The sequence below is a fragment of the Giraffa tippelskirchi genome, chromosome 7, assembly GCF_054371585.1.
Source record: "Giraffa tippelskirchi isolate mGirTip1 chromosome 7, T2T-mGirTip1v1.2.pri, whole genome shotgun sequence".
In the NCBI taxonomy this organism is placed as follows: Eukaryota; Metazoa; Chordata; class Mammalia; order Artiodactyla; family Giraffidae; genus Giraffa; species Giraffa tippelskirchi.
The window spans coordinates 108925477-108950062 of record NC_137281.1 but is presented as its reverse complement, the minus strand read 5'-3'; the positions used below and the strand labels follow the sequence as shown (position 1 = coordinate 108950062).

The following is a 24586-nucleotide window of genomic DNA, read 5'->3' as shown; positions in this document are numbered from 1 at the left end:
GTATTCAGGGGACACATACCGTTCACACCCTCTCTGTGTTCACATTTTCCAGTGCGTTGGAGAGCTTTTCTTCAATAGAAATCTTTGTCCTTTTCCCAATAAGACTTGAATTATATTTGAAGACATTGAGCATGTCTTTCTTTCTTTTTCTGGCAGGCATTGATTTTAAAATCAGAACGATAGAACTAGATGGAAAGAAAATTAAGCTTCAGATATGGTAAGTGAAAAAAAATATATATATGCAAACAGCATTTCTACTTTAGTCAAGAATTGAAGCAGGAATGAGATGGTGAATTGTGGTAAATTAGAGGTATCCCTGGGTAGCTAAAACATCTTTTCTTTATCAGAACCAAGGGGAAATGGGTAAGTATTCAAAGATGTCTCCACCAAGAGTGGGATAGTAAGGATGGTATCACTAACGCTCACTGCCAGGAGAGATCTGAGAACTCATTCTTCCAAAATGCTAATTTTAGAGGGGAGGAAACTAAATTCTAAAGTATGTCGGTTACTTTTTCACTGTGGTTGTTGTAGCTGTGAAATCAGATAAGGCAAAGGAGTCAAGTGGTAAGAACCCCAAACAAAGTGCCAATCTCAAGTCAGCCTATACACTAAGAACTTGGAATTCTTTGCTTCTCTTCTCAGGGCCTTTTTGTCCTCATTTGTAAATTGGTTGGTCAGACTGATGACATCTGAGTTCCTTTCCAGCTCTGCTATTTCCTCAGTTATTTGCCTATTTCTTTTCCTTCAGTTTAAAATGGGGAACCCTGCACTGGAGAATAAGGGAGGAAAAAGGCAGGCCTCTCATCTCTCATGTAATATGCAAGGCAAAGGTCTCCTTATGACCAGCCAACTCCAACTGGTTTAATTCCTGAAGATCTGTCAAACTACAATGAATAAATATGGTTCCTCCAGATTGCCTGGTTGAATATTTCTGGCTTGAACTCACACTCTTAGATTTTTTTTTGAACCTCCTATAAGCTGATCTAAGTTCTTTCAGTATGAGGCCTTCCATGGAGCCACATAGGTTTGCAGCCTTAAGGAAAGGTTTTGATGATGTTTACTGACCTAATGTGTGACGATGACAGCAGGAAACAAAGCTTAGACATTTAGAACATCATAGACTTCAGAAGGAAGCAGGTCAAAATAGTAAAGTAATACATATATGTCAGCTTTTTCCTTGGGCTGTTTTTCTTCTTTGAATTTCACAACCAGTATAGAACTAGAACATTATATTGAAATCCACCACTTTTCTTTTACAGGATACTGGGACATAGAGTGGTTAAGTCCATCTGAGGGCATGTGTCTGGGTTAGTGATAGAACTGGGACAACTACCCCAGTATCCTGGAACCTTGCATCAGCTTCATGTATTAACCCCGTATAGAGGTTCCCAGTATATTTCACTGGAAGACATTTTGAAGGTTACCACCTGCTGCTCTTTTCATCTGTTGCTATTTAATAAGAAGTCAAATATTTTAAAGGTTAAAAAAATTATTTTAAGGGAAAAGCAGAGAGAATGTCTGACTCTGTGCAGTATAGCAGGGTTCCCCAACCCCCAGGCCAGGGACCACTACCATGCCTAGTTAGGAACCAGGCCACACAGCAGGTGGCGAGGGTCAGGCAAGAGAGTGAAGCTTCAACTGTATTCACAGCCACTCCCCATCGCTCACATTACTGCCTGAGCTCTGCCTTCTGTCAGATCAGTGGCAGCATTAGATTCTCACAAGAATGCAAACTTATGTGAGGTACAAACCTTGTGAACTGTACATGCAAGGATCTAGGTAGTGGCACTCCTAATGAGAATCTAACACCTGATGGTCTGATTCCGAATTATGGTGAGTCTTCTAATTATTTTGTTATGTATCACAATGCAATAATAATAGAAATAAAGTGCGCAAGAAGTGCAATGTGCTTGAGTCACCCTGAAACCATTCCCCCTGCACCAGTCTGTGGAAAAATTGTCTTCCGTGAAACTGGTCCTTGGTGCCAAAAAGGCTGGCGACCACTGCTGTATAGTCTTGATCAGAACAATAAGGAACATTTCTAGGAACCTGTGGGTGATCAGCTAATTAGAGCTCCATGGCACTATCAGCACTCTTGGCAGCAAAATAGTCTACATTCAGTCTTCATGACCTGCATTCAGGATGGTAGGGTTTCTTCTCCATCCTCACTGCAAAGCTGGTTCTTAATCAAGTAGCATATTAGAATCAAAATATACTTAGTCTGCTCAAAGGTGCTTGGCTTCTGTTTTCCCCATTTGTTTGCTGGGTACCAAATAAGTGCCTGTGTTATCTAGTCCTGATCAATGAGAAGATGGCAGGATAAGATAATGGTGGTGTGAGACCTAGCCCTGCACTAAACAGCCAAGGCCTTGGATACTTGATTCTCACTCAAAGGTATGAGCTGTTTGGGCTTCCCAGGTGATGCTAGTGGTAAAGAACCTGCCTGCCAGTGCAGGAGACCTAAGAGACACAGGTTTGATCCCCGGGTTGGGAAGATCCCCCGGAGGAGGGCATGGCAATCCACTCCAGTATTCTTGCCTGGAGAATCCCATGGACAGAGGAGCCTGGCGGGCTACAGTCCATGGGGTCGCAAAGTGTTGGACACGACTGAAGCGACTCAGCATTCACATGAGCTGTTTAGTGGCAGAGCTGGGACCACAGCCCACCTGAGCCTGTCTCCTCTTCTGGAGAACATGGATGGTGGTAAAACTACCACATTGGGCTGTGGTGGGCATCATTTGCACACCATCTGAAAGTATTTTGTAAGGTATACATAAATGGTAAGGTGTTTATTAACATTTTAAATTACCGTATTTTCCTTGGGCCTTCATCTCACTTCAATTTGGTACGCACATATTAGAGTTTTAGTATATTTCCACAAATGCCTCCTTTTTAGAATCAAATTAAACAATTTAGTTTTGTCTTAGTAACACAGGAAGTGAAATTAGTTCTGGCAGGAAGTGGAAAATTTAGGAATATTGATTTTTCCCAGATACCAAGGAAATTTGACTTCCTTTATAAGAATTGCTTTGGTAAATGTAATTTGAAATGTCAACATTTTTCAGAATGTATTTTAATGCTATGTCATTAGCCAAAAAAGTAAGAATAAATGCAAGTTTATATAACTTGGAGGTGTTGTTCATATTTTGAAGTCTTGGTCAACAATTGCATGTTGAACTCCAGGGTCTCATTTAATCACGGGCTCTAGAGCTGAAAAAGTTCTTGAGGAGATCCATTTTAGCGTGCTCTACCGAGCAGAATTTGCACAGTAGTAAGTCCAGCCTGACTGCTTGCTTTGTATAGAAATCAGACTTCTCATCAAAAGAGCAAAATGCCCTAATGATTAGGCATTTATAGAAAGGAATTGAACTGCCTCTAGGAGTCCAAGAATTTACAACTATTCTCTATTCTCTTCCTTTTCCGGTTGATGAACACAGCGTGCCGGTTCCTAGCAGGGCTGTGCGTTTTCTTGTTGCTGCTTTTGTCATCAGAGTCCAGGTTTTTCACCCAAGTCGTTGAGAGCTCCTGACAGTCTCCCGTGGCCACAGCCGCCTCCAGCTCGCAGACGCACAACAGGCTCCCTTTGTGTCTTGTCCCCCTTCTCCCTGAAACCACTGCATTTGTGAGCAGACCGCAATTACATCTTCCTGCAGCTCAGAGTCTCTCATCAGCAATGTTGTTGATGATTTTTCTAACCACTCTTTCCTTTGTTTGAAATCTTAGGGACACAGCGGGTCAGGAAAGATTTCGAACCATCACGACAGCCTACTATAGAGGAGCCATGGTGAGTGTGTTTTAGGGTTTCATGGAAGTGAAACATGCATATTCATTCGTCAAGTTTATAGGATTCAAGTTGGAGTCTAGTACATTGGAGAAAATAGATTTTCTGATGTGAAAACAAGGCATTTAAAGGGTGTTTTATACTGCGTTTAGTATCTGTGTCCTCTACCATTGGTCTTCATAATATTACTCATGTATTTGGAGATGCATTAGAACCCCACATATTCTGAGTGATCATTTATTTTTGTGCTTTGTCGTTTTATTAATGCCTTTGCCAAATCTTAACAAACCACAAGCTCTGTGGCCAAGTATTCATTTCTTGCACCTTCTCCGCCATTCAGCCCTGCCACCATCATCCTTTATCTCTCACCAGGTCTACAACATCCACTCCTATTGGCTCATCTTTCTGGAGTCTCCTCCACCAGTCTTCTGCCAGCTGGCCAGGAAGTAGCCGAAAGATCTGTGACTATCTGAGGCTTAGTATCTGGTGAATCTTTGACTACCAAGTCCTTCCTTGCTACATACTTGGCTTATCCTTGTTATCATAACTTCGTCACTTAGCTATTTTCCATCCTAAGATGCTTCATCTACACAACCCATTCTATTGTTGGCTCATGGTAGATTCTGTGCGGTGCTGCGAGTGCAATGGTGAATAAGGCAGTGTAGAAGCTGAGCTCTACTGAACCAAGCCTAGAACGTCAGACCCAGAGCAGGGCTTTATCTCTGGCTTTTAGGCCTAAGTCACGTATAACTGGGAGCTCTCAATTATGATGAAATCCCATATGCTCAGAGAGAAGACTGCACTGTCGAGATCAGGTAGACCAACCTGGTAGACTCTAGGGTGCCAGCTGCCGTCATACCTAGCTTGTTATGTAAAAGACTGTTGGTGCTGAGAGTGGTGTGGAGGTGGCGGAGCTGTAGGGGTGACGGCTGTCCCTTTGCTGCAGGCAGTTGTGATCTGAACCCGCAGATCCCTCTGTTGTCATGCTGCTCTCCCCGCCTCGTTCACTGCCACTCACCCTCCATTATTTGAGTGCCAGTAACATCCTCCCACAGAGGCTGGGGATTCCTTTGAGGAATTCCTTTTTAAAGCTCTCCTACCTTGGAACTATATACAACTAAGCGTTTTATATATATATATATATATATATATATATATATATATATGTTCTCCACGCTGTAATACTTTAAGGTTGTAAAAGTCATTATTTTAAGAAGGGCAATTGTCACCTACTCTCTATTTTGCTTAAATTAGAATCCAGGGGAAGGGACTTACCTTGTGTGAAGAAGTTTGTTTGTTGTTTATTTTCCCCCAGAAAGGATTTTTAAGGGTAAATAAGAACATCTTAACAGGGATGATTTAGAATGGTTTATAGGTAATTTTGATTAGAGGCATCTTTTAAACACGGTTTTCTATTTTTTGGGAATGATGTATCAATACCACTTACGAGCTTGTTTTCACTAGACAGTGGGCAAGAACACTTAGCGTGTGGGCGAGTGTTTGCCTTGGATGTGTAGCTCTAGCTCATGGTACAAGGCAAGAGGTCAGTGAAATATGTTCTTTGAGATTTGAAGATGGTCTGTCTTTTTCATTTATCTACTGCCTAGGCATTTTCACATTATTGCAAGTAATTAGATATCATTGCTATTCTAAGATATATCATCCTTTCCATTTTGGTGTCAGGGATTTGTTGTCTCTTTTGCTTTGCTATGATGCCAGGGCCTTACACATAGTAGATGCCCCATAAATACTTGCTGAAGGAGTGAATCAGTGAAAAATTTCAGACCCAGAAACAATCTTAGACACATCCTCAGGAAACCTTGCTCTACTTGAGTCTTGGATCCTGCATGTCATCCATTTCAGTGGGATATGGGATGTTCATGTTCTCATTTCCACAAGTGGTGGTTCTGGCAGGTTTAGTTGGGTTGGCTCAGGTGCACAGCATAGTGGCAGGCACACTACTGAGTCTGCCACCATGACAGAGTCCTTTGGCCTGTGTCATACTATGTAAACATGTGTAGGCATACAACATTTGTAGGCATAATAGTAACCCTGATGGACAGTCAGGCTCAGAGGAGAAGAGGGACCATATTATTGCATTATCAACATTTCTCAGTACTATCTTGTGAACTCTAAAGAGGCTGTTGTTGTTAAAGGTGTGTATACTAGATATATAAAATTTTTAACTGATGTACCTGAATCTGTATTTCCAACTGATTCATATTATCAATTAGCCTAAAAATGTAGGAAGTAATCAAAGGGTTTTTGCTATTGAAACCAGATATAAATTAGTAATAGCTGCCAATCACTGAGTCCAAGCTGTGTCCTAGGTTCTAGGTAAGTTAGTTCAGTTCAGTTCAGTCTCTCAGTCGTGTCTGACTCTTTGCGACCCCATGGACTGCAGCACACTAGACTTCCCTGTCCATCACCAGCTCCCGGAGCTTACTCAAACTATGTCCATCGAGTCAGTGATGCCATCCAACTGTCTCATCCTCTTTCGTCCCCTTCTCCTCCCACCTTCAACCTTTCCAAGCATCAGGCTCTTCTCCAATGAGTCAGTTCTTTGCATCAGGTGGCCAAAGTATTGGAGTTTCAGCTTTAGCATTGGTCCTTCCAATGAATATTCAGGACTGATTTCCTTTAGGATGGACTGCTTGGATCTCCTTGCAGTCCAAGGGATTCTCAAGAGTCTTCTCCAACAACACAGTTCAAAAGTATCAGTTCTTCGGTGCTCAGCTTTCTTTATATGTCCAGCTCTCACATCCATACATGACTACTGGAAAAACCATAGCTTTGACTAGACGGACCTTTGTTGGCAAAGTAATGTCTCTGCTTCTTAATATGCTGTCTAGGTTGGTCACAGCTTTTCTTCCAAGGAGCAAGTGTCTTTTAATTTCATGGCTGCAGTCACCATCTGCAGTGATTTTGGAGCCCAAGAAAATAAAGTCTGTCACTGTTTCTATTGTTTCCCCATCTATTTGCCATGAAGTGATGGGAGCAGATGCCATGATCTTAGTTTTCTGAATGTTGAGCTTTAAGCCAACTTGTCTGTTATTCCATGTCCAGTTCTAACTGTTGCTTCTTGACCTGCATACAGATTTCTCAGGAAGCAGGTCAGATGGTCTGGTATTCCCATCTCTTTAAGAATTTTCCACAGTTTGTTCTTATCCACACAGTCAGAGGATTTAGCGTAGTCAATAGAGTAGAAGTAGATGTTTTTCTGGAACTCCCGTGCTTTTTCTGTGATGCAACGGATGTTGGCAATTTGATCTCGGGTTCCTCTGCCTTTTCTAAATCCAGCTTGAACATCTGGAAGTTCATGGATGTTCAAATCCCTTATGATTATACAGTGGAAGTGACAAATAGATTCAAGGGATTAGATCTAATAGAGTGCCTGAAGAACTATGGACAGAGGTTTGTGACGTTGTACAGGAGGTAGTGATCAAGACTGTCTCCAAGAAAAAGAAATGCAAAAAGGCAAAATGGTTGTCTGAGGAGGCCTTACAAATAGCTTAGAGAAGAAGAGAAGCTAAAAGCAAAGGAAAAAAGGAAAGATATATCCATTTGAATGCAGAGTTCCAAAGAATAGCAAGGAGAGGTAAGAAAGCCTTCCTCAGTGACCAAGGCAAAGAAATAGAGGAAAACAATAGAATGGGAAAGACCAGAGATCTCTTCAAGAAAATTAGAAATACCAAGGGAACATTTCATGCAAAGATGGGCTCAATAAAGGACAAAAATGGTATGGACCTAACAGAAGCAGAAGATATTAAGAAGAGGTGACAAGAATACACAGAAGAACTAAACAAAAAAGATCTTCATGACCCAGATAACCACGATGGTGTGGTCACTCACCTAGAGCCAGACATCCTGGCCGCGAAGTCAAGTGGGCCTTAGAAAGCATCACTATGAGCAAAGCTAGTGGAAGTGATGGAATTCCAGTTGAGCTATTTCAAATCCTCAAAGATGATGCTGTTAAAATGCTGCACTCAATATGCCAGCAAATTTGGAAAACTCAGCAGTGGCCACAGGACTGGAAAAGGTCAGTTTTCATTCCAATCCCAAAGAAAGGCAATGCCAAAGAATGTTCAAACTATCGCACAATTATACTCATCTCACATGCTAGCAAAGCAATGCTCAAAATTCTCCAAGCCAGGCTTCAACAGTATGTGAACCATGAACTTCCAGGTTCTAGGTAAAGTACTTTGCAAATAATATGTCAGTTGATCCTCAAAAATCCAATCTGGAGGACTTCCTGGTGGTCCAGTGGTTAAGAATCTGCCTTGCAATGCAAGGAACGTGCATTCAGTCCCTGGTTGGGGAACTAAGATCCCACATACTGCAGAGCAACTGAACCTACGTGTGGTAACTATTGTGCCTGTGCGTATGCTCCAGAGCCCAGATGCCACAACTGGAGAAGTGTGCGTGTCACAACGAAAGGCCCTGTGTGCCACAGTTAAGACCTGATGCAGCCAAATAAATAAAAATGAATAAGACATATTTTTAAAGTAAATAAACAAATAAATATATATATATATATTTTTAAAAGGGCAATGTGGAAAATATTCTGTCCTCACTTCCCAAATGAGTAAATGCAGACTGAGAGGGACAAAGTAATCTCTCCAGCATCTCCCAGGTAGCATGTGGTGAAGCCCAGGCTGAGCATCTCTGACTCCAGAATCTGTGCTCTTAACCACTACACTGTGTTCACTTCCTGTGCTAACTACTCCAAGTACTACTTGACAGACAGACAGCAGTGAAGATCCAGGTTGTCTATATAGCCCAAGAGGTAGTAGAGCTCTGGAAGTATTTTGGTTAATTTTAATATTGTAGGCAGCTAAGCTGTTTGAATCAGGAATTATTCAGGTTGCATTTTTTTGAGGCTTTTAAAAATTGTTGTAAATATATGTAAGATGAAATTTAACATTTAAGTGTATAGGTCTCTACTTTGATTTTTTTAAATTAAATTTGCTTATTGTAAAATCTTCTTTACAGTGTAGTCAAAGTTAAACATTTCCTTTTGAGGCTAGGAGGAGGGAGGATAAAGAAGAATGTTGTTTGCCATTTAAATTTAAATAATATTTATTTTTCTGCTTGTCAAAAGCTTACATGTAATGTTGTTCAGTCACTAAGTCATGTCCCACTATTTGCATGGACACCAGCACGCCAAGCTTCTCTGTCTTTCAGAATCTCCTGGAAAGTGAAAGTGAAAGTGAAGTTGCTCAGTTGTGTCCGACTTTTTGCGACCCCATGGACTGGAGCCCTCCTCCATCCATGGAATTTTCTAGGCAAGAGTACTGGAGTGGGTTGCCATTTCCTTCTCCAGGGGATCTTCCCAGCCCAGGGATTGAACCCGGGTCTCCCACATCGCAGGCAGATGCTTTACCCTCTGAGCCACCAGGGAATCCCTAGGATCTCCTGGAGTTTGCTCAAATTCATGTCCATTGAGTTGGTGATGCTATCTAACCATCTCATCATTTGTCTGTCTTCTCTGTTTGTCTTCAGTCTTTCCCAGCATCAGGGTCTTTTCCACTGAGTCATCTCTTAGCATCAGGTGGCCAATGTATTGGAGCTTCAGCTTCAGCAGTCCTTCCAATGTATACTCAGGGTTGATTTCCTTTAGGATTGACTAATTTGATCTCCTTGCAGTCCAAGGGACTCTGAAGAGTCTTCTCCAGTGCCACAGTTTGAAAGCATCAATTCTTCGGCTCTCAGCTTTCATTATGGTCCATCTCTCACATCTGTACATGACTGCTAGAAAAACCATAGCTTTGACTATACAGATGTTTGTTGGCAAAGTGATGTTTCTGCTTTTTAATACACTGTCTAGGTTTGTCATAGCCTTCCTTCCAAGGAGCAAGTGTGCTTTAATTTCATGGCTGCAGTCACTGTCCACAGTGATTTTGGAGCCCAAGAAAATGACATCTGTCACTGCTTCCACTTTTTCCCCTTCTGTTTGCCATGAATTGATGGGACCAGATGCCATGATCTTAGTTTTTTGAATGTTGAGTTTTAAGCCAGCTCTTTTACTTTCCTGTTCCATCCTCATCAAGAGACTCTTTAGTTCCTCTTCACTTCCTGCCACTAGAGTGGTATCATCTGTGTATTTGAAGTTGTTGACCCTTTTCTCGATTCCATCTTGTGATTCATCCAGCCTGGCATTTTGCATGCTGTACTCTGTATATAAGTTAAATAAACAGGGTGACAATATATAGCCTTGTTTTACTCCTTTCCCATTTTGAACCAGTATGTTGTTCCATGTAAGCTTCTAACTGCTTCTTGACCCACTTACAGATTTCTCAGGAGACAGGTAAGGTGGTCTCCCATCTCTTTAAGAATTTTTTATGGTTCGTTGTGATCCACACAGTCAAAGGCTTTAGCATAGTCAGTGAAGCAGAAGTAGATGTTTTTCTGGAATTCCCTTGCTTTCTCTATAATCCAACAAATGTTGGCAATTTGATCTCTGGTTCCTCTACCTTTTCTAAACCCAGCTTATGCATCTGAAAGTTCTTGGCTCATGCACTTCTGAAGCCTAGCTCGAAAGATTTTGAGCATAATCTTACTAGCACATGAAATGAGTGCAATTGTGTGTTCGTTTGAACATTCTTTGGCACTGCCTTTCTTTGGGATTGTAATGAAAACTGATATCTTCTAGTCTTGTGGCCACTGCTGAATTTGAAAGCTTTAAAAATCCCAAGAAATCATCTTAAAACCCCACATGAGACATAGCGTCTGTTAACATTTTGCTATGTTTCCTGAATTCTTTCATCTACTTGTATATGTGTGTTGTATATGATTTGTTTGTTTACATTTATATTTTATTTTTATTTATAAAGTTGGAAACCAGACCCTGAAAGATTTTGCCTACTATTTAAGGAATTTTAATATAATTATGAGTACAATGGAGAGATGCTAAAGGATTTTAAGCAATGAGGTGATAACTCTGGTGCCCTTATGGAGAGTGGATTAGAGGAGGTTAAGAACGAAAGCAGGGAGACCTAAGTCATCCAAGTAAAGGCTAATTGATGAAAATGTGAATAAGGTCATGCATGTGGGGTATCGGATTGTGGAAATATTGAGATTGTTGAGTCCATAGGACTTACTGACTGACTGGTGGTAGAGGAAATTACTCCCAGGGGTCTGCTTGTGCAGGCTGTCGGGGTTGAGTGAGTGAGTAAAAGTCGGTCAGTCATGTCCAACTCTTTGCGACCCCATGAACTATACAGTTGGAGAAGGCAATGGCATCCCACTCCAGTACTCTTGCCTGGAAAATCCCATGGACGGAGGAGCCTGGTAGACTGCAGTCCATGGGGTCGCCAAGAGTAGGACATGACTGAGCGACTTCACTTTCACTTTTCACTTTCCTGCATTGGAGAAGGAAATGGCAACCCACTCCAGTGTTCTTGCCTGGAGAATCCCAGGGATGGCGGAGCCTGGTGGGCTGTTGTCTGTGCGGTCACACAGAGTCGGACACGACTGAAGTGACTTAGCAGCAGCAGGACTATACAGTTCATGGAGTTCTCCAGACCAGAATACTGGAATGGGTAGCCTTTCCCTTCTCCAGGGGATATCTCAATCCAGGGATCGAATCCAGATCTCCCACATTGCAGACAGATTCTTTACCAGCTGAGCCACAAGGGAAGCCCTACAGGGTTGTATTGCGCTTCTTCAAAATGAGAGTAGAGAAAATGAGAGGGAGAAAGAGAAGATTTGGAGGGGACAAAGACAACTTCTGTTTTGCTTAGTTGAGTTTTCGGTGGCCAAATGGGCCATCTAGGAGCTGATGTCCAATCAGTGTTCTCCAGGGCACTCTGACCCCTGTCTTTGTCTTCAGCTTTATCTTGTGCCCTTCTCCCATTAGATCCAGGCACTCTTTTTTTGTTTTGTTTTATAATGTTTATTCATTTATTTGAGTGTGCTGGGTCTTAGTTGCAGCACACAGGATCGTCACTCTTCCTGGCAGTCTCTGGGATCTTTAGTTGGTACATGTGGGATCTAGTTCCCTGGCCAGACATTGAACCCCAGCCCCCTGCATTGGGAGCTCATCGTCTTAGCCATTGGACCACCAGTAAAGTCCCTCAAACCTGGGCACTCTTGCCACGCTGACCATCTTTACTCAGTCTAATAGGTTCTGGGCCTTTCTGGAGAGCAAGATAATTTATCCCGTTTCTGTGATATTCCAAACACTGAGGGCTTCCCCTCTTCACCCCAGCCTCTACCCCTGTGCCCAGTTCAAGTCGTCTCAGTCCTCAGGCCTTGGCTTTAATGTCATTTTCTCAGGAAAACCCTCCGTGAACCACCCTAGCCCCTCAACCAGATTAGATTAGCATTTTCACTCAGAACTCCTCGGCCCTCTTCATAGCAGTTGTCTAAATTATAATTAATTATATAACTAGTGGTTCATTGTTTTCTTTGCCAACCGTCCATAAGAAGAAGGGACTTTGTCTGTCTTATTTACTACTGATAGCATTTGTTACACTATCAGGCACATAGTAGGTACTCACTAAATATTTGTTGAAATGGATAGATAGATGTGGATCTAGCACTTAATATACCAGTGCAGTCTTGTGATATAGATTTTGAAATGGATAGCATACAAGTGTCAGCTGAAACATTCAGAAGATTAACCGTTTACAAATACCAGACATGGGGTCTTCCAAAATATGATGATCGTGCCTTCATTAAACTGTGTAACAAATACATTATATTTTGAGTGTCTGTGATTTACTTTTTTTGGATTAGTAACATTTGATCAGTTCATATAAAAAGAAATAAATCTAAAGTTGTGTGGTTACAATCTTAGAATAAGTGTAAGAAGCAAAAGGACTTCCCTGGTGGTCCAGTGATTAAGACTCCATGCTTACAATGCAGGGGACTCAGGTTTAATCCCTGTTTGAGGAACTAAGATCCCACATACCATATTATGTGGCCAAAAAAATTAAAAAAAATTTTTTTAAAGAGTAAGAAGCAAGATAATTTCTGCTCAGAATAAATAAGTGCACAACAGAAGTGATCCCCTCTTACCTTCAGTGTTATCTCTATTTTAATGTAAATATCCTGCTAGCTTTAATTGGTACCAGTTCTCATCATATGACCTCAGGTAGAAAGGGCATATCACCTTTACCATAATCACTAATTCATTAAAGGTTAACAGTGAGAAAAATGTTTACAGTATTTATTTACATGATGAGACAATGGAAGATTTTATTTATTTATTTTGTTTCTCTGTATTTTAAACCTTTATTATAAATTCCTTTTATAAAGACAGAAAAAGGACTAACACAGAGTTCCTGGAAGAGAAGAGTGCATTGACATGATATTCTTCGCTTTAAAATGTATAAAGCACTAAATAAAGATCTTTTTTTTTCCTCTTACAGGGAATTATGCTGGTCTATGACATCACAAATGAAAGGTCCTTTGACAATATTAAAAACTGGATAAGAAACATTGAAGAGGTAGGTATGGGAAAGACAGTGGAGACTGGAGAAGAATCCTGCTGGGCGCTTATAAAGGACTCGCTCCTTCTGTCTCCCTGTCACGTAGCTGAGCTGCTGGAAGTAGGGTGCGGGCAGGTCAGGCCCTCCGCTCTGAGGCGTGCCAGGGAGGGTGACATCTCTGGTACTGCCAGTCTGACTACTCCGTTGGCCGAGGGAGCGCAGACAGAGGGGCAGTTTCACAGAATTTTAAACTTGTCCCCAATCTTGAAAATAACTTAATCAAAAAAACCCCTGTTTTACACATGAGAAGACTCAGGTCAGAAAGAGGTAACTTGCATGTGCTCCTAGAGCCTTTAAAAAGGAGTTGTTGTCATTCAGTCTCTGTGTCGTGTCCGACTCTTTGTGACCCCATGGATTGTCTGGTTCTCAGGTTCTGTCTGTTCCCTCATACTGTTTGACTGGCAGAAATACATCTTTATTCTGGTAACTCATTTTGCCTTTCTAACATTTTGTTCATCTTAGATATTTAAAATTTGATTTAATTCCAGTTTGATTGGTATTAAGACCTTTTTTTAATGTCTCTGACATTTTAGACTCTGAAATAATTTCATACACATTTATATTAAACCATGTGAATTTATTGTTTAAGTAGTTCAAAATCCAGAATACCTTCTGCATTGGCTCTCTTGGTACTGAGATTCTCTCCTTTCTTTGACCCAGACTGACATTTAGGAGTTTTATTGTTGGATAACTATAGGTTTTATTTTTGTTTGTTCATGTGCCAAAGAAGACCTAAGAATGACTTCCAGGCCTTTGGGGGAGAAGTTATGCTGTAACTTTCCCCTCCTCTCATTTAAAAAATTTTTCTCTGAATCAGGTTTTGTGTTGAGTAAGAGATTATTTGTTTTACAATTAAATTTATGGATCTGCTTCTGACAGGTTAAGATTTGCCTATTGGGTAACTGTTTTTCTCATGTCGTTTCCTAATATACTGTTTTATCCCTGCAGCATGCCTCTTCAGATGTTGAAAGAATGATCCTGGGTAACAAATGTGATATGAATGACAAAAGACAAGTATCAAAAGAAAGAGGAGAGAAGGTAAATTTGAACTGAATAAAAGAAGATTGGAGTCTACTCATATTAAGCATTCATTTTCATACTATTATTTACTGATTTAAGTTTTTAAAATATCTGTATTTTAATCCATTAAAAAGCCAGCAGACAGTTGTAATCCATACTTGTATGATATGAATTAGTATTCAAGCTCCAACTCCATACACTGTGTAGTCATGAGTCATTCCTCAAGAATTTGCTCTTTTCTGGGAGATACAATTTGGTCCTTTTTCAGATTCGCACAGCTGAAAGTTCAGGCTGTTTCTTCCATATCTGTGTGCAAATGCCCAGTTCTGAAGTTAAACCAATTCCTTCTCTTTGAAAAAAAGTCAGAGGATAGGTAAAGTTTCAACAGTAATCATTTTTCAATTCATTATTTTTTTTCCCCAAGAATACTTTACTACACATTAGATTTAGGTCATTATGAATAAACTCATCGAGCTGTAGATATTTATATTTATAACCTTTTCTCTCTTTTGTGTCCTGCAAAACAAGAGTCTATTATACATATATATTCATTTCTATGACATTTTCCAAACTGACTTAAAGGCTTCAATTTTTTAAGTCTTGGAATTTTCTTTAGCTTTTTTTTTTAGGGGTACAGGCAAAATGCATTTTGTTTTTTAATCTGACTGTACACTTTTTTCCCCTGAAAACATTCACTTAGTCTTGGTGTTTTAAATGAACTGGGAATTCTTTGGAAATAGATGGGAATGTAGAAGAATTCACAATTTGCCACAATCAATAGAAACCCAAGCAATGAGATTTTAAGTTTTAGTATTTTAAGCTTTAGTTCTTTTATGCAGTTTAAGAAAATGTATTTATTTTATTTATTAAGATAATATTTATTATCTTAAATATCCAATTTATTAAGAAAATAATGAAAACTTACAATAGTAATTCTTGGTGATTTGTAATTTGAAGTCAAATGTATCCCAAATTTATGATAGAGGTGAGTGTTTAATATGTTTTCTAGTGATTATATTAGAGAACTAAAGATATAATAGAAAAAAAGAGAAGTACTCAAGTTATATTTTGAGTGGAAGTGGTGCCATTTTAGTTACTTATAATGATGGAATTGGATCTCTAAATTTCAAACACGATAGAAGAAAGCAAAGAAATTTGAGGACCACAGGAGTTCTGAACTAAGTACTCTCCCTTTGGGACTTTGGAAAACCTAAAAAAATATAAATGCTCTATATGTTCAAGAAGCTTGCCCTGAATTTCAGTGTTCCTCTTTTGTCTTTCAGTTAGCAATTGACTATGGGATTAAATTCTTGGAGACGAGTGCAAAATCCAGTATGAATGTAGAAGAGGTGAGAAGGAAATGTTTGGTGACTTGTTATGTAGTAGTGTTCGTGTCTTGGGTGCCTGTGTTCAACCCTCCAAGCCTTGATATTTCCTGACTTGGTGAATGCTTCCACTTCCATTTCATAAACTTTTGTGCTTCTGACTATTGTAATGACCTTGGTTGCTGGATTTCTAGTCCTTGTCTTTCACATGGCATATATTAGATCGCTTCATTAAGAGTCACTGGACAGAAGATGGGAGTTCAGGTTAAGTTCAGTTTTGCCCTTTGTTTGAGAAGCTGGAGATCCTGCTGCTGTGGTCTCTGCTCATTCATCATTGTTCATGTCATCCTACACTAACTTGTAGCACAGAGTCTTAATTTCTTTCATGTCTGCACTCTCAAGAGACAATTCAACTGTTAGCTTACTGAACAGATTCCCTTAGAATACATGCTTGAAGTCAGTTAAGCATGATACCTTTTAATACAATGGCATTAAGTAGATATAAGAAACTGTGTTTATCAGAAAATAGTTTTAATAAGTTTTCAGTGAGTTAACTGTTAAAACCAAATTATCTAAAGTCTTCTAAGAAATAGATTTTCTTTAGAAGGGCCGAATTTTGATAATATTTTCCTTTTTAAAAACATTTTTTAAATTGATCATAAAAATAATACATGTATTATGTGTTAATACATGTCATTTACTTAACAGTAATACTGAGGGTTTCGTAAACATTTACTTTCTCAAGCTAAGTCACTGTTCACTGTGACATCATGACTGCAAATTGAGACTTTAATGACTTGACTCATGGTCACTGATCAGAACTTTTTCTTTCTTTTAAATAACTAATGGTCATTTTTTCAGGTTGGTTAGTGGGTGTTACGGAGAAGGCAATGGCAACCCACTCCAGTACTCTTGCATGAAAAATCCCATGGACGGAGGAGCCTGGTAGGCTGCAGTCCATGGGGTCGCTAAGAGTAGGACACGACTGAGCGACTTCACTTTCACTTTCTACTTTCCTGCATTGGAGAAGGAAATGGCAACCCACTCCAGTGTTCTTGCCTAGAGAATCCCAGGGATGGCAGAGCCTGGTGGGCTGCCGTCTATGGGGTCGCACAGAGTCGGACACGACTGAAGCGATTTAGCAGCAGCAGTGGGTGTTAGGAAACAGGAAACTTCTTCTGATTTCTTTACTGGAGAATAGAAAAACAGAAAAATGCTTCCTTTTGCTTTTGTCAAAAGGATTTCCTCTCATGCAAAAGAGAAGAGCCTCTTCAGTCAACTTTAATGGTGGAGACAGGAGAGAAACTTGCTCTGAGATGTGGTAGGACTGTGCCACAGAACATTTTCTGTACCCTGACTTCAGTCTCCACTAGTCCTGTGCCCTAATCTCACCTGTGACTTAAAGAGAATATTGAATTGTGAATTCCCTGGCAGTCCAATTGTTAGGACTTTGCACTTTTACTGCTGAGGGCCCAAGTTCAATCCCCGGTCAGGGAACTAAGATATCCCGCAAGCCACATGTCATGGCCAAAGAAAAAAGAGAGAGCATATTGAGCTCTCTCCATGGAAATATTGACCTGGGGATTGCTCAAGCTGCTTATTCTAGTCAGGTATTCTGCAGAGATTAGCAGTTTTCCCAGAGCCTTAACTTAACCTCAAAAACTGGGATGGGATTACTTAGAAACTTTGACTCACAGGTGACCAGTGTGACAGTGAGACACTGACAAAATGATAATAGTAATTATCATATTGTTTCTTTTTGACTGGTTTGGGAATAATAACCCTACTGGACATGTTTTGGGACATGAGGAATTGTTGGGAACAGACTGCCATACCAGTGGGTTTAGCTTGGAGACAACTGAAGAAGCCTTAAGAATCCTGGCTCTGTAGAAACAAAGTCAGGATGATAAGTTTTAAAAACATTTGGCTTAGAAGTTGGGTCAAGACACACTAGGCATGAAATGCCACTGAGATTTTGTCATGCTACCATTTGAACTTATTTCCATAGTGGGAATTTAGTTGAGCGTAGAAATTGTTGGGATTTGGGGAGGTTGAGACATGAGAGGTTCTATGTTTTCAGGGATAAGAGTGAAAGTAATTTGAAAGAGAGGAAGTTGGGAATAAAGGGTAGAAATTTTTATGAAGATAGATTTCAGAGCTGTGAAAATGAAATGAAAGTGTTAGTCACTCAGTTCTGTCTGACTCTGCAACTCCATACATTGTAGCCTGCTAGGCTCCCCTGTCCATTGAATTCTCCAAGCAGGAATACTTGAGTGGGTTGCCATTTCCTTCTCCAGGGGATTTTTCTGATCCAGGGATCAAACCTGGGTGTCCTGAATTGCAGGCAGATTCTTTACTGTCTGAGCCACCAGGAAGAATTATTGCTTCAGTTATTAAGCAAATATTCATCATCTCCTATACCAGGAACTGTGCCCCCACTTTGGGGACACACAAATGCTGTAGAGCGTCTGCCTCGCAAGTGATCTTGGTGTTTGCATAACTCAACAAGTGTCATATTAGGAACTTGTGCCAGATGTTTTTGGGTTTTTTTTTTTTTAGTATTTTACTTATTTGGCTGCATTGAGTCTTAGTTACATCATGTGGGATCTTCCTTGCATCATGCAGGTCTTTTGTTGCAGTGCATGGACTCTCTCTAGTTGTGGCGCATGGGCTCTAAAGCATGCAGGCTTCAGCAGTTGCAGCGCTCAGGCTTAGTTACTCCATGGCATGTGGGATCTTAGTTCCCCATCCAGGGAGCGAACCTGTGTCCCCTGCATTGCAGGGCGGATCATAACCACTGGACCACCAGGGAAGTCCCAGTGCCAGATGTTATGTGCAGAAAATATTTGATGAATGACAGTTTGATTATATTGGAAAACCTTTATGATAAAATTGAAAAATAAGTTACAGTAGTCATGTGTCTACTGATTGCAATTATGTTCTTTTTCTCAATTAAAAACATTAAGGTAATATATTTTTATTTTATAATGAAATAAATCTACATTTCAATTTTAAAAGATAAACATATAATAATGAAATCTTTTGGTTTACCTTGTAGGCATTTTTTACACTTGCACGAGATATAATGACAAAACTCAACAGAAAAATGGTTTGTATAATATATAATTTTCTTTTCCTTATGCTGTGTTTAAATTTGTTTTCTTATTTATGTTGTTTATTTAATTATTAAAGAGAAGGCATATATTCACATTAAGTCATTTTTTCCCTGTCTTACCTTTTCACCCAGTTAAACTTTCTGTTTCCTCCAATTTTTTTATTTCTGAACTGCAGCTGTTTCAGTTCTTTCCTCTGGCTCCATAAGTGGTCTTTGATTGAATTTTGTTCAGAATAATTAAAGTAATAACGGCAAAAGTTAAATATTTTAATCTCTCTCTGTGTCTGTATATAACTATGATTTTAAAGTTGCTGAAGTTTGCTTCAATTTGAAACAATCTCAGTGATGACTCATTAGGACAACCTGAAAAGTTTGGTTTACCCTGAATCTTGCATGTAATTGTATACCTTATGTTACCAGCTCTTCTTGCCTCTAACAGGATTGCCTGTACCAGTATCTTAACATCCTTTCCATCATTACCCTTGACACTTTACACTCTTGTGGTTATAATTTCTTTGGACTGGAAATAGGAACTTCCTAACTAAAATGTTGTTAATATATTAGGTGCTCGCCTTAAAATATTTTTCCTATTTTAATATACCATTTCCAAAGAAATAGAAAACATAAGAGCTTAACTAGTTCCCTTCCTAATTAGACTCCTGAGTACAAATTCATGGGCATGGTTAGATATTTTTATTTTTTAGATAACTGGGCTCAAACCATGAAACTTTCATCTCCTTGGTAACTTCATCTTCTGTTTTTCAGAATGACAGCAATTCATCAGGGGCAGGTGGACCAGTGAAAATAACAGAAAACCGATCAAAGAAGACCAGTTTCTTCCGTTGTTCGCTACTTTGATGAACTCTTTCTGAGAGACTGCAGCACACCTTGAGGACCCTCTCCTGCTTCTCTGAAAGCACAGGTCACCCAGCCTCAGAACCATCCCGCCTGGCTGCTACTGAGAGCACCGCTGAACCTACACCTAGATTCTGCACACTGAGTGTGCAGTGGATTCCAGCCTTATGGCCCATCAGGATAACAGGCTTCTCTCTTCAAACGTGGAAGCCATGAAGTGGAGACACGTGCCAGACTTAACTTGTTTTTCCTCTGTTTTATTGCGTGTTGCAGAAGCTGCTGTCTTTTTCTTTTTCACTTTGCACATCAGTGTTAGCCTTTCATTGTTACAGCACAATCTGAGATTCATATCTGCACACTTCTGACATGAGGTTCTAGACAGATTTGCTTTTGGGAATGTTTTTAAAAAAAGAGTAGAACATTTAAAGCAGAGGTTAATGTGCTAAAATTTTAGAACATTTGGTCTGCTTCATATGGCCAAATGTTATTGCATTGATAGCATTTATTTAAGGGCTCTGGTTTTCTTAAATAAAAGAGTCATTTAATTCTGATAAAAGTTTATCTTACAAGTCCTAAAAATGCCCATCAAAGGCCACAGTTTATTTCTTCAGATTGTTTAGAGTTTTTCTTCATTCCTGACCTTTTTGCCAGAGAGTCTGAGTAGCTGAATAAATCATTTTTTTCAATTGATTACTTCTGCCTAATCTATTGAAACTACATTTGGAAATCATCTTAATGTCACTCTTCTTGAGATTTGTATTCCCTCTTCTTTCCTACATTTGACCTATTGTAATCACTCACCTAAAACATATTTGAACACTGCTGTCTATTTCTACATGTAAACTTCTTGAGCTGGAATTTTCCATAGGCAGAGAGTTAGTTTAGGGTTTTATTTCAGCATCTAATTGATGTTTTGTCACATCAGCATATGTCATTATATCTTTTCCTAGATTCGCTCTTAGCTTGCTGGTTTAGTAGTAATGTCCAGTTCTTACCATAATCCTTGTCTGAAGAGTTAGATTCAGACTCAGTTCACAGAAAGCTTACCCATAGGGAGAGAGGTTAACTTGTGTAATTTCATAGAGATAGTTGTTGGTAATGGTGAAAATGATTTTTTTAATTGGACTTTTATTATTATTATTATTATTATTAAGAGTAATTAGTCCTAGTGCATCCTCTAGGAAAAGTCTCACCTTTTCATTAGAGAAAATAAGAGCATGGTTTCAGTTTTACAACAGCTGTTATTGAATGTGTAGAACCCAGATCCATCTGTTCAGGTTCACTTTTATAGAACTTGGTCCAGCCATTTGGGCCAAAGCCAACCAAAAGCTTAGCTGCCTTTCTCATCATACACTGGTACTGGTAATGCCTTTTGTAGATGAAACCATCACATAAGGAAAAAAAGAAAGTATTTAGTATTAACTTACGTGCCAAATTCATTCTATTAGTCCAGCCTTCAGTGTCATAACACAGAGGGAGTAATAGGTGATTAGGGAATAATAATTATACTTCCTGTTAAGCCAGTTTTGTTTCACAAAGGTTACCATCATGTTTGGTGGTTAAGGCTGGAAGATGAAAGTGGAAATGAATTGCTTGTTACTGCAGAGAATTCTGCTTCAAATTAAGATGTATCATTGGAATACTTGGACCAGTCAGTCTTCACTACTTGTTTGAAAACTTAGGCACAATTTAGTGGCAGGAAATATATACCAGAGCTAGTTTTGATGGGTTCGCTAAACTTAATATTCACAAATTTTGGTCTCCTTGACTTTTTTTTTGGTACTTACTTATAGGCTTAAAAGCACCTACTGGTGTACCAGTAAAATCAGTAGTTCCTTGATCAAAAGTGGACTGTAAGTCTACCATCTTAAAATTAGATATTAATATATTTCTGAAATGAAGAAAATAATTTCCTAAAAACATCTTGTATTCACTAATTTTCAGAAAAAGATCCCAGCAGTTAAGCTTTCCGGATGGTAACAAGGTAATTTCTAAAAGGCAAGTGCTATGACACCACATATGAATGTAACCCTCTTAGTAATTTACCTCGGACTCTTTGGTGTCTTAACACTTTGGTTTATATCTCAGGGGTTGTCTGCAAACCAAAACTGACATATTCTGTGGTTAGCCTTTTTTTTAATTTTTAACAGAATGCTTTGCTTTTGTTTTGTTTTGTTTTTTCCTTTTCTGTTGTCGCATATGGGTTAATAACAAGTCTCCATGAACTTCCCTTTGAAAGAGCCTATAAAAGTTAGATGAGTCTAAAAGTGTTCTTTGAAGTAGCAGCAAACTGGGGGTATATACTCTGTTATATAGAAATAAATTTTCCTTGCTATTTTCTTACATCTAGCTTTGCTAAATTGTATATAATTTGAGCTAAGACCATAGGAAATTCACTTTCTGCATGGTAACACTGCCCCAATAAATATTCCACTTTGCTTAATAATGTACATATAGTGCATTATTTTTTCTATTTGTAGATGAATTTAGTGACAGATAATTGTCTTTTCCCTGCTGAAACTGAAGAAATCTAGTTTTGTGTGAACATTTTTGTGGTCTTATGGGTCAGGATACATGAAGATTTTTTGCAGCAGTGTTAGTGGTTCAGTGGCTGCATTTTATTATCAGTGTGCTGATTTTTGACAATGATTGGGCTAGACCTTTTCAAATAAGAGTCTTGAGGGTTATCAGACAATGCAAATGTGCTGTAACTAAGTAGCATGTAGATCAGTTAATTGTAAAATGTTTCACTGGGAACTTACTTTAGCTACATTTTTCTTCAGACAGATGATGGGAAAATAATCCACCTGTGCATCAGTTAGGCAGTGCTGCAGGCTTTCTTACTCTTCACATGAACATTTTGTGCAGTCTTTGTTACAAATTTTCAGAAGACTATACTCTTTACTTTGAAGGACTATTTTTTAATTATACCTCATTTAGCTAACTAGTATTCTAATACCTAGTAGAAAAGCAGTGAGCCAGTCTTTAAGTATCCAGCACAATTTAGACTCTATGTTTTGTTTTGAACTAAAGCATCATTGGAAAAGGTAGGAGGTAGTTTAGGATAGAACATACATGTCTTATCCAATAGCGCAGAAAAAAAAAGTATTATCTTCCTGTCTCCATTAATAAATTTAGCTGTGCAATATAGATAAATGTTTGCAGAAATTTCTAAATAAGAGATTATAACTCCATTTTACAGGTTCTGAATGCTGAGAATCTGTATTAAGGCTTACTGAGTTTTTCTTGTGAGCAGTAAGTGATACATGTAAGCAGACTTTCTTTCCTTGTTCATGACTTTGATTTCTTTATAAATCTAGTTCTTAATCTTGAAAGATGAGTTTCTAAGCTTAAAATTTTAAAACAGCATTTTGTTATGTTGGTTTACTTATCTCAGATTTTAAGCACTCCTTTCTCATGTCAGATTTTTCAGATTTTTTCTTTTAACAGAAAAGACATTCCTTTTTCCTTCTTGTTACATCCAAAGAAGGGGGTGGGGGAATGTCTAAAAAATTCCTTGTCCTGTGGAGATGTAGATGGACAGGATATGCTAATAAAATTTCAAGTACTAGCACAATTTTACAGTAGAAATGGTCTTTTTTCAGACTAATAAAATTAATATGTCATGATCACTATGAAAAAAATCTAAGTGAAATTTGCAGAAATGGAAATTAGCAAGCAATTTTTTTAGGTATATTTCCAGATTTTACTTCATTTTTTAACATGCTTGTGCCATACACAATTGCATTTCTTATTGCCAAGAACTAATAGAATTTCTTGTTTCATTTCTTACCTTTTTTTAAAATGTGAATTTAATTATAATTCATTCCTATGGCCTTACAGATGGGTTTTATTTTGTTTATTTGCAGCTGACACTGTTCCTTTAAAGCAAAATACCTTAAAGTTTTTGACTAAAATCATGTCCCGAGTGGGAAATGTCTGTTTTTTCCATAGAGTTGTCGTCCTGTGTATGTTTCAGCATACTTTACCTTTGCTCCAACAGCTTAATGTGGAAAACCTGCAGATAAAGTGGACCTGTCATGTTGTTAATCTTGTTTAAGCCAACTCATTAACTGTGTACTGATGATGATGCTGTGTTTTGGTTTTTTTTTTTTTTTAAGAAAAAAATGGATTTTATTCCAGATGAACTTTTTTTTACAGTGTTCGTCTAAAATAAAAACTACGTAATGAAAATACTCATGTCTCTCTGAAATGCACATTTAAAAAATGTTTCTTCTAATTTGCTAGGTATGTGTCACAAACCATGGTAGACCTGAGATATTTTAGCAAACTTTACATCTGACTTAGAGTTCTTTTTGTTGTTGTTTTTTGGGAGAGGGAAATTTTATTTATATTTTGCAACAGTTTTGATGATTTATAGTTGATTTACAATGGCATGTTAGTTTCTCTTTGTTCAGGCCTCCTTATATTTTGCCTAGATTTCTGTAACCTCTCCTAAGCAGTCTTCTAGTCTCTAATTTTCGGAGAAGGCAATGGCAACCCACTCCAGTACTCTTGCCTGGAAAATCTCAAGGCCGGAGGAGCCTGGTGGGCTACAGTCTGTGGGGTCGCTAAGAGTCGGACATGACTGAGCGACTTCACTTTCCCTTTTCACTTTCATGCATTGGAGAAGGAAATGGCAACCCACTCCAGTGTTCTTGCCTGGAGAATCCCAGGGACGGGGGAGCCTGGTGGGCTGCCGTCTTTGGGGTCTCACAGAGTCGGCCATGACTGAAGCAACTTAGCAGCAGCAGCAGCAGTCGCTAATTTTATTTTCCTCCTCTCCAGTTTTCACAGTGCTGAATGGTTTTTAAATCCGTCACTGCCACATTTAAACCCTTTAGCCTGGCAAAGTCCTTTGCCATCTCCACCTCTTTCTCTCCAGCCTTTGATTTTGTCACACTTGAACTCACACATATCTTTTGAACCTCATCAGTACTTATATCTCCAAACATAACATGCTTTGTCATTCCTTTCCTTAGGCTGCTCCTTCTGC

The 24586-nt window shown here is 39.0% G+C and overlaps 1 protein-coding gene across 4 annotated transcripts in view; it reads left to right on the top strand.

Moving 5' to 3' along the window:
• The window catches only part of RAB8B (RAB8B, member RAS oncogene family), a 68110-nt gene extending 44326 nt beyond the window's left edge, over window positions 1-23784 (top strand). For 2 of the 4 annotated variants that reach the window (XM_081507540.1, XM_081507541.1), the window contains exons 2-8: window positions 157-217; window positions 3724-3784; window positions 13156-13233; window positions 14224-14313; window positions 15579-15644; window positions 18679-18729; window positions 19501-23784. In XM_081507540.1, the coding sequence (XP_081363666.1) occupies window positions 157-217; window positions 3724-3784; window positions 13156-13233; window positions 14224-14313; window positions 15579-15644; window positions 18679-18729; window positions 19501-19593 (500 nt within the window). In that variant the 3' untranslated portion in view covers window positions 19594-23784. The remainder of the gene's footprint in view (window positions 1-156; window positions 218-3723; window positions 3785-13155; window positions 13234-14223; window positions 14314-15578; window positions 15645-18678; window positions 18730-19500) is intronic. The other 2 variants (XM_081507542.1, XM_081507543.1) reach the window with 1 other exon arrangement.
• Window positions 23785-24586: the final 802 nt, after the last annotated feature.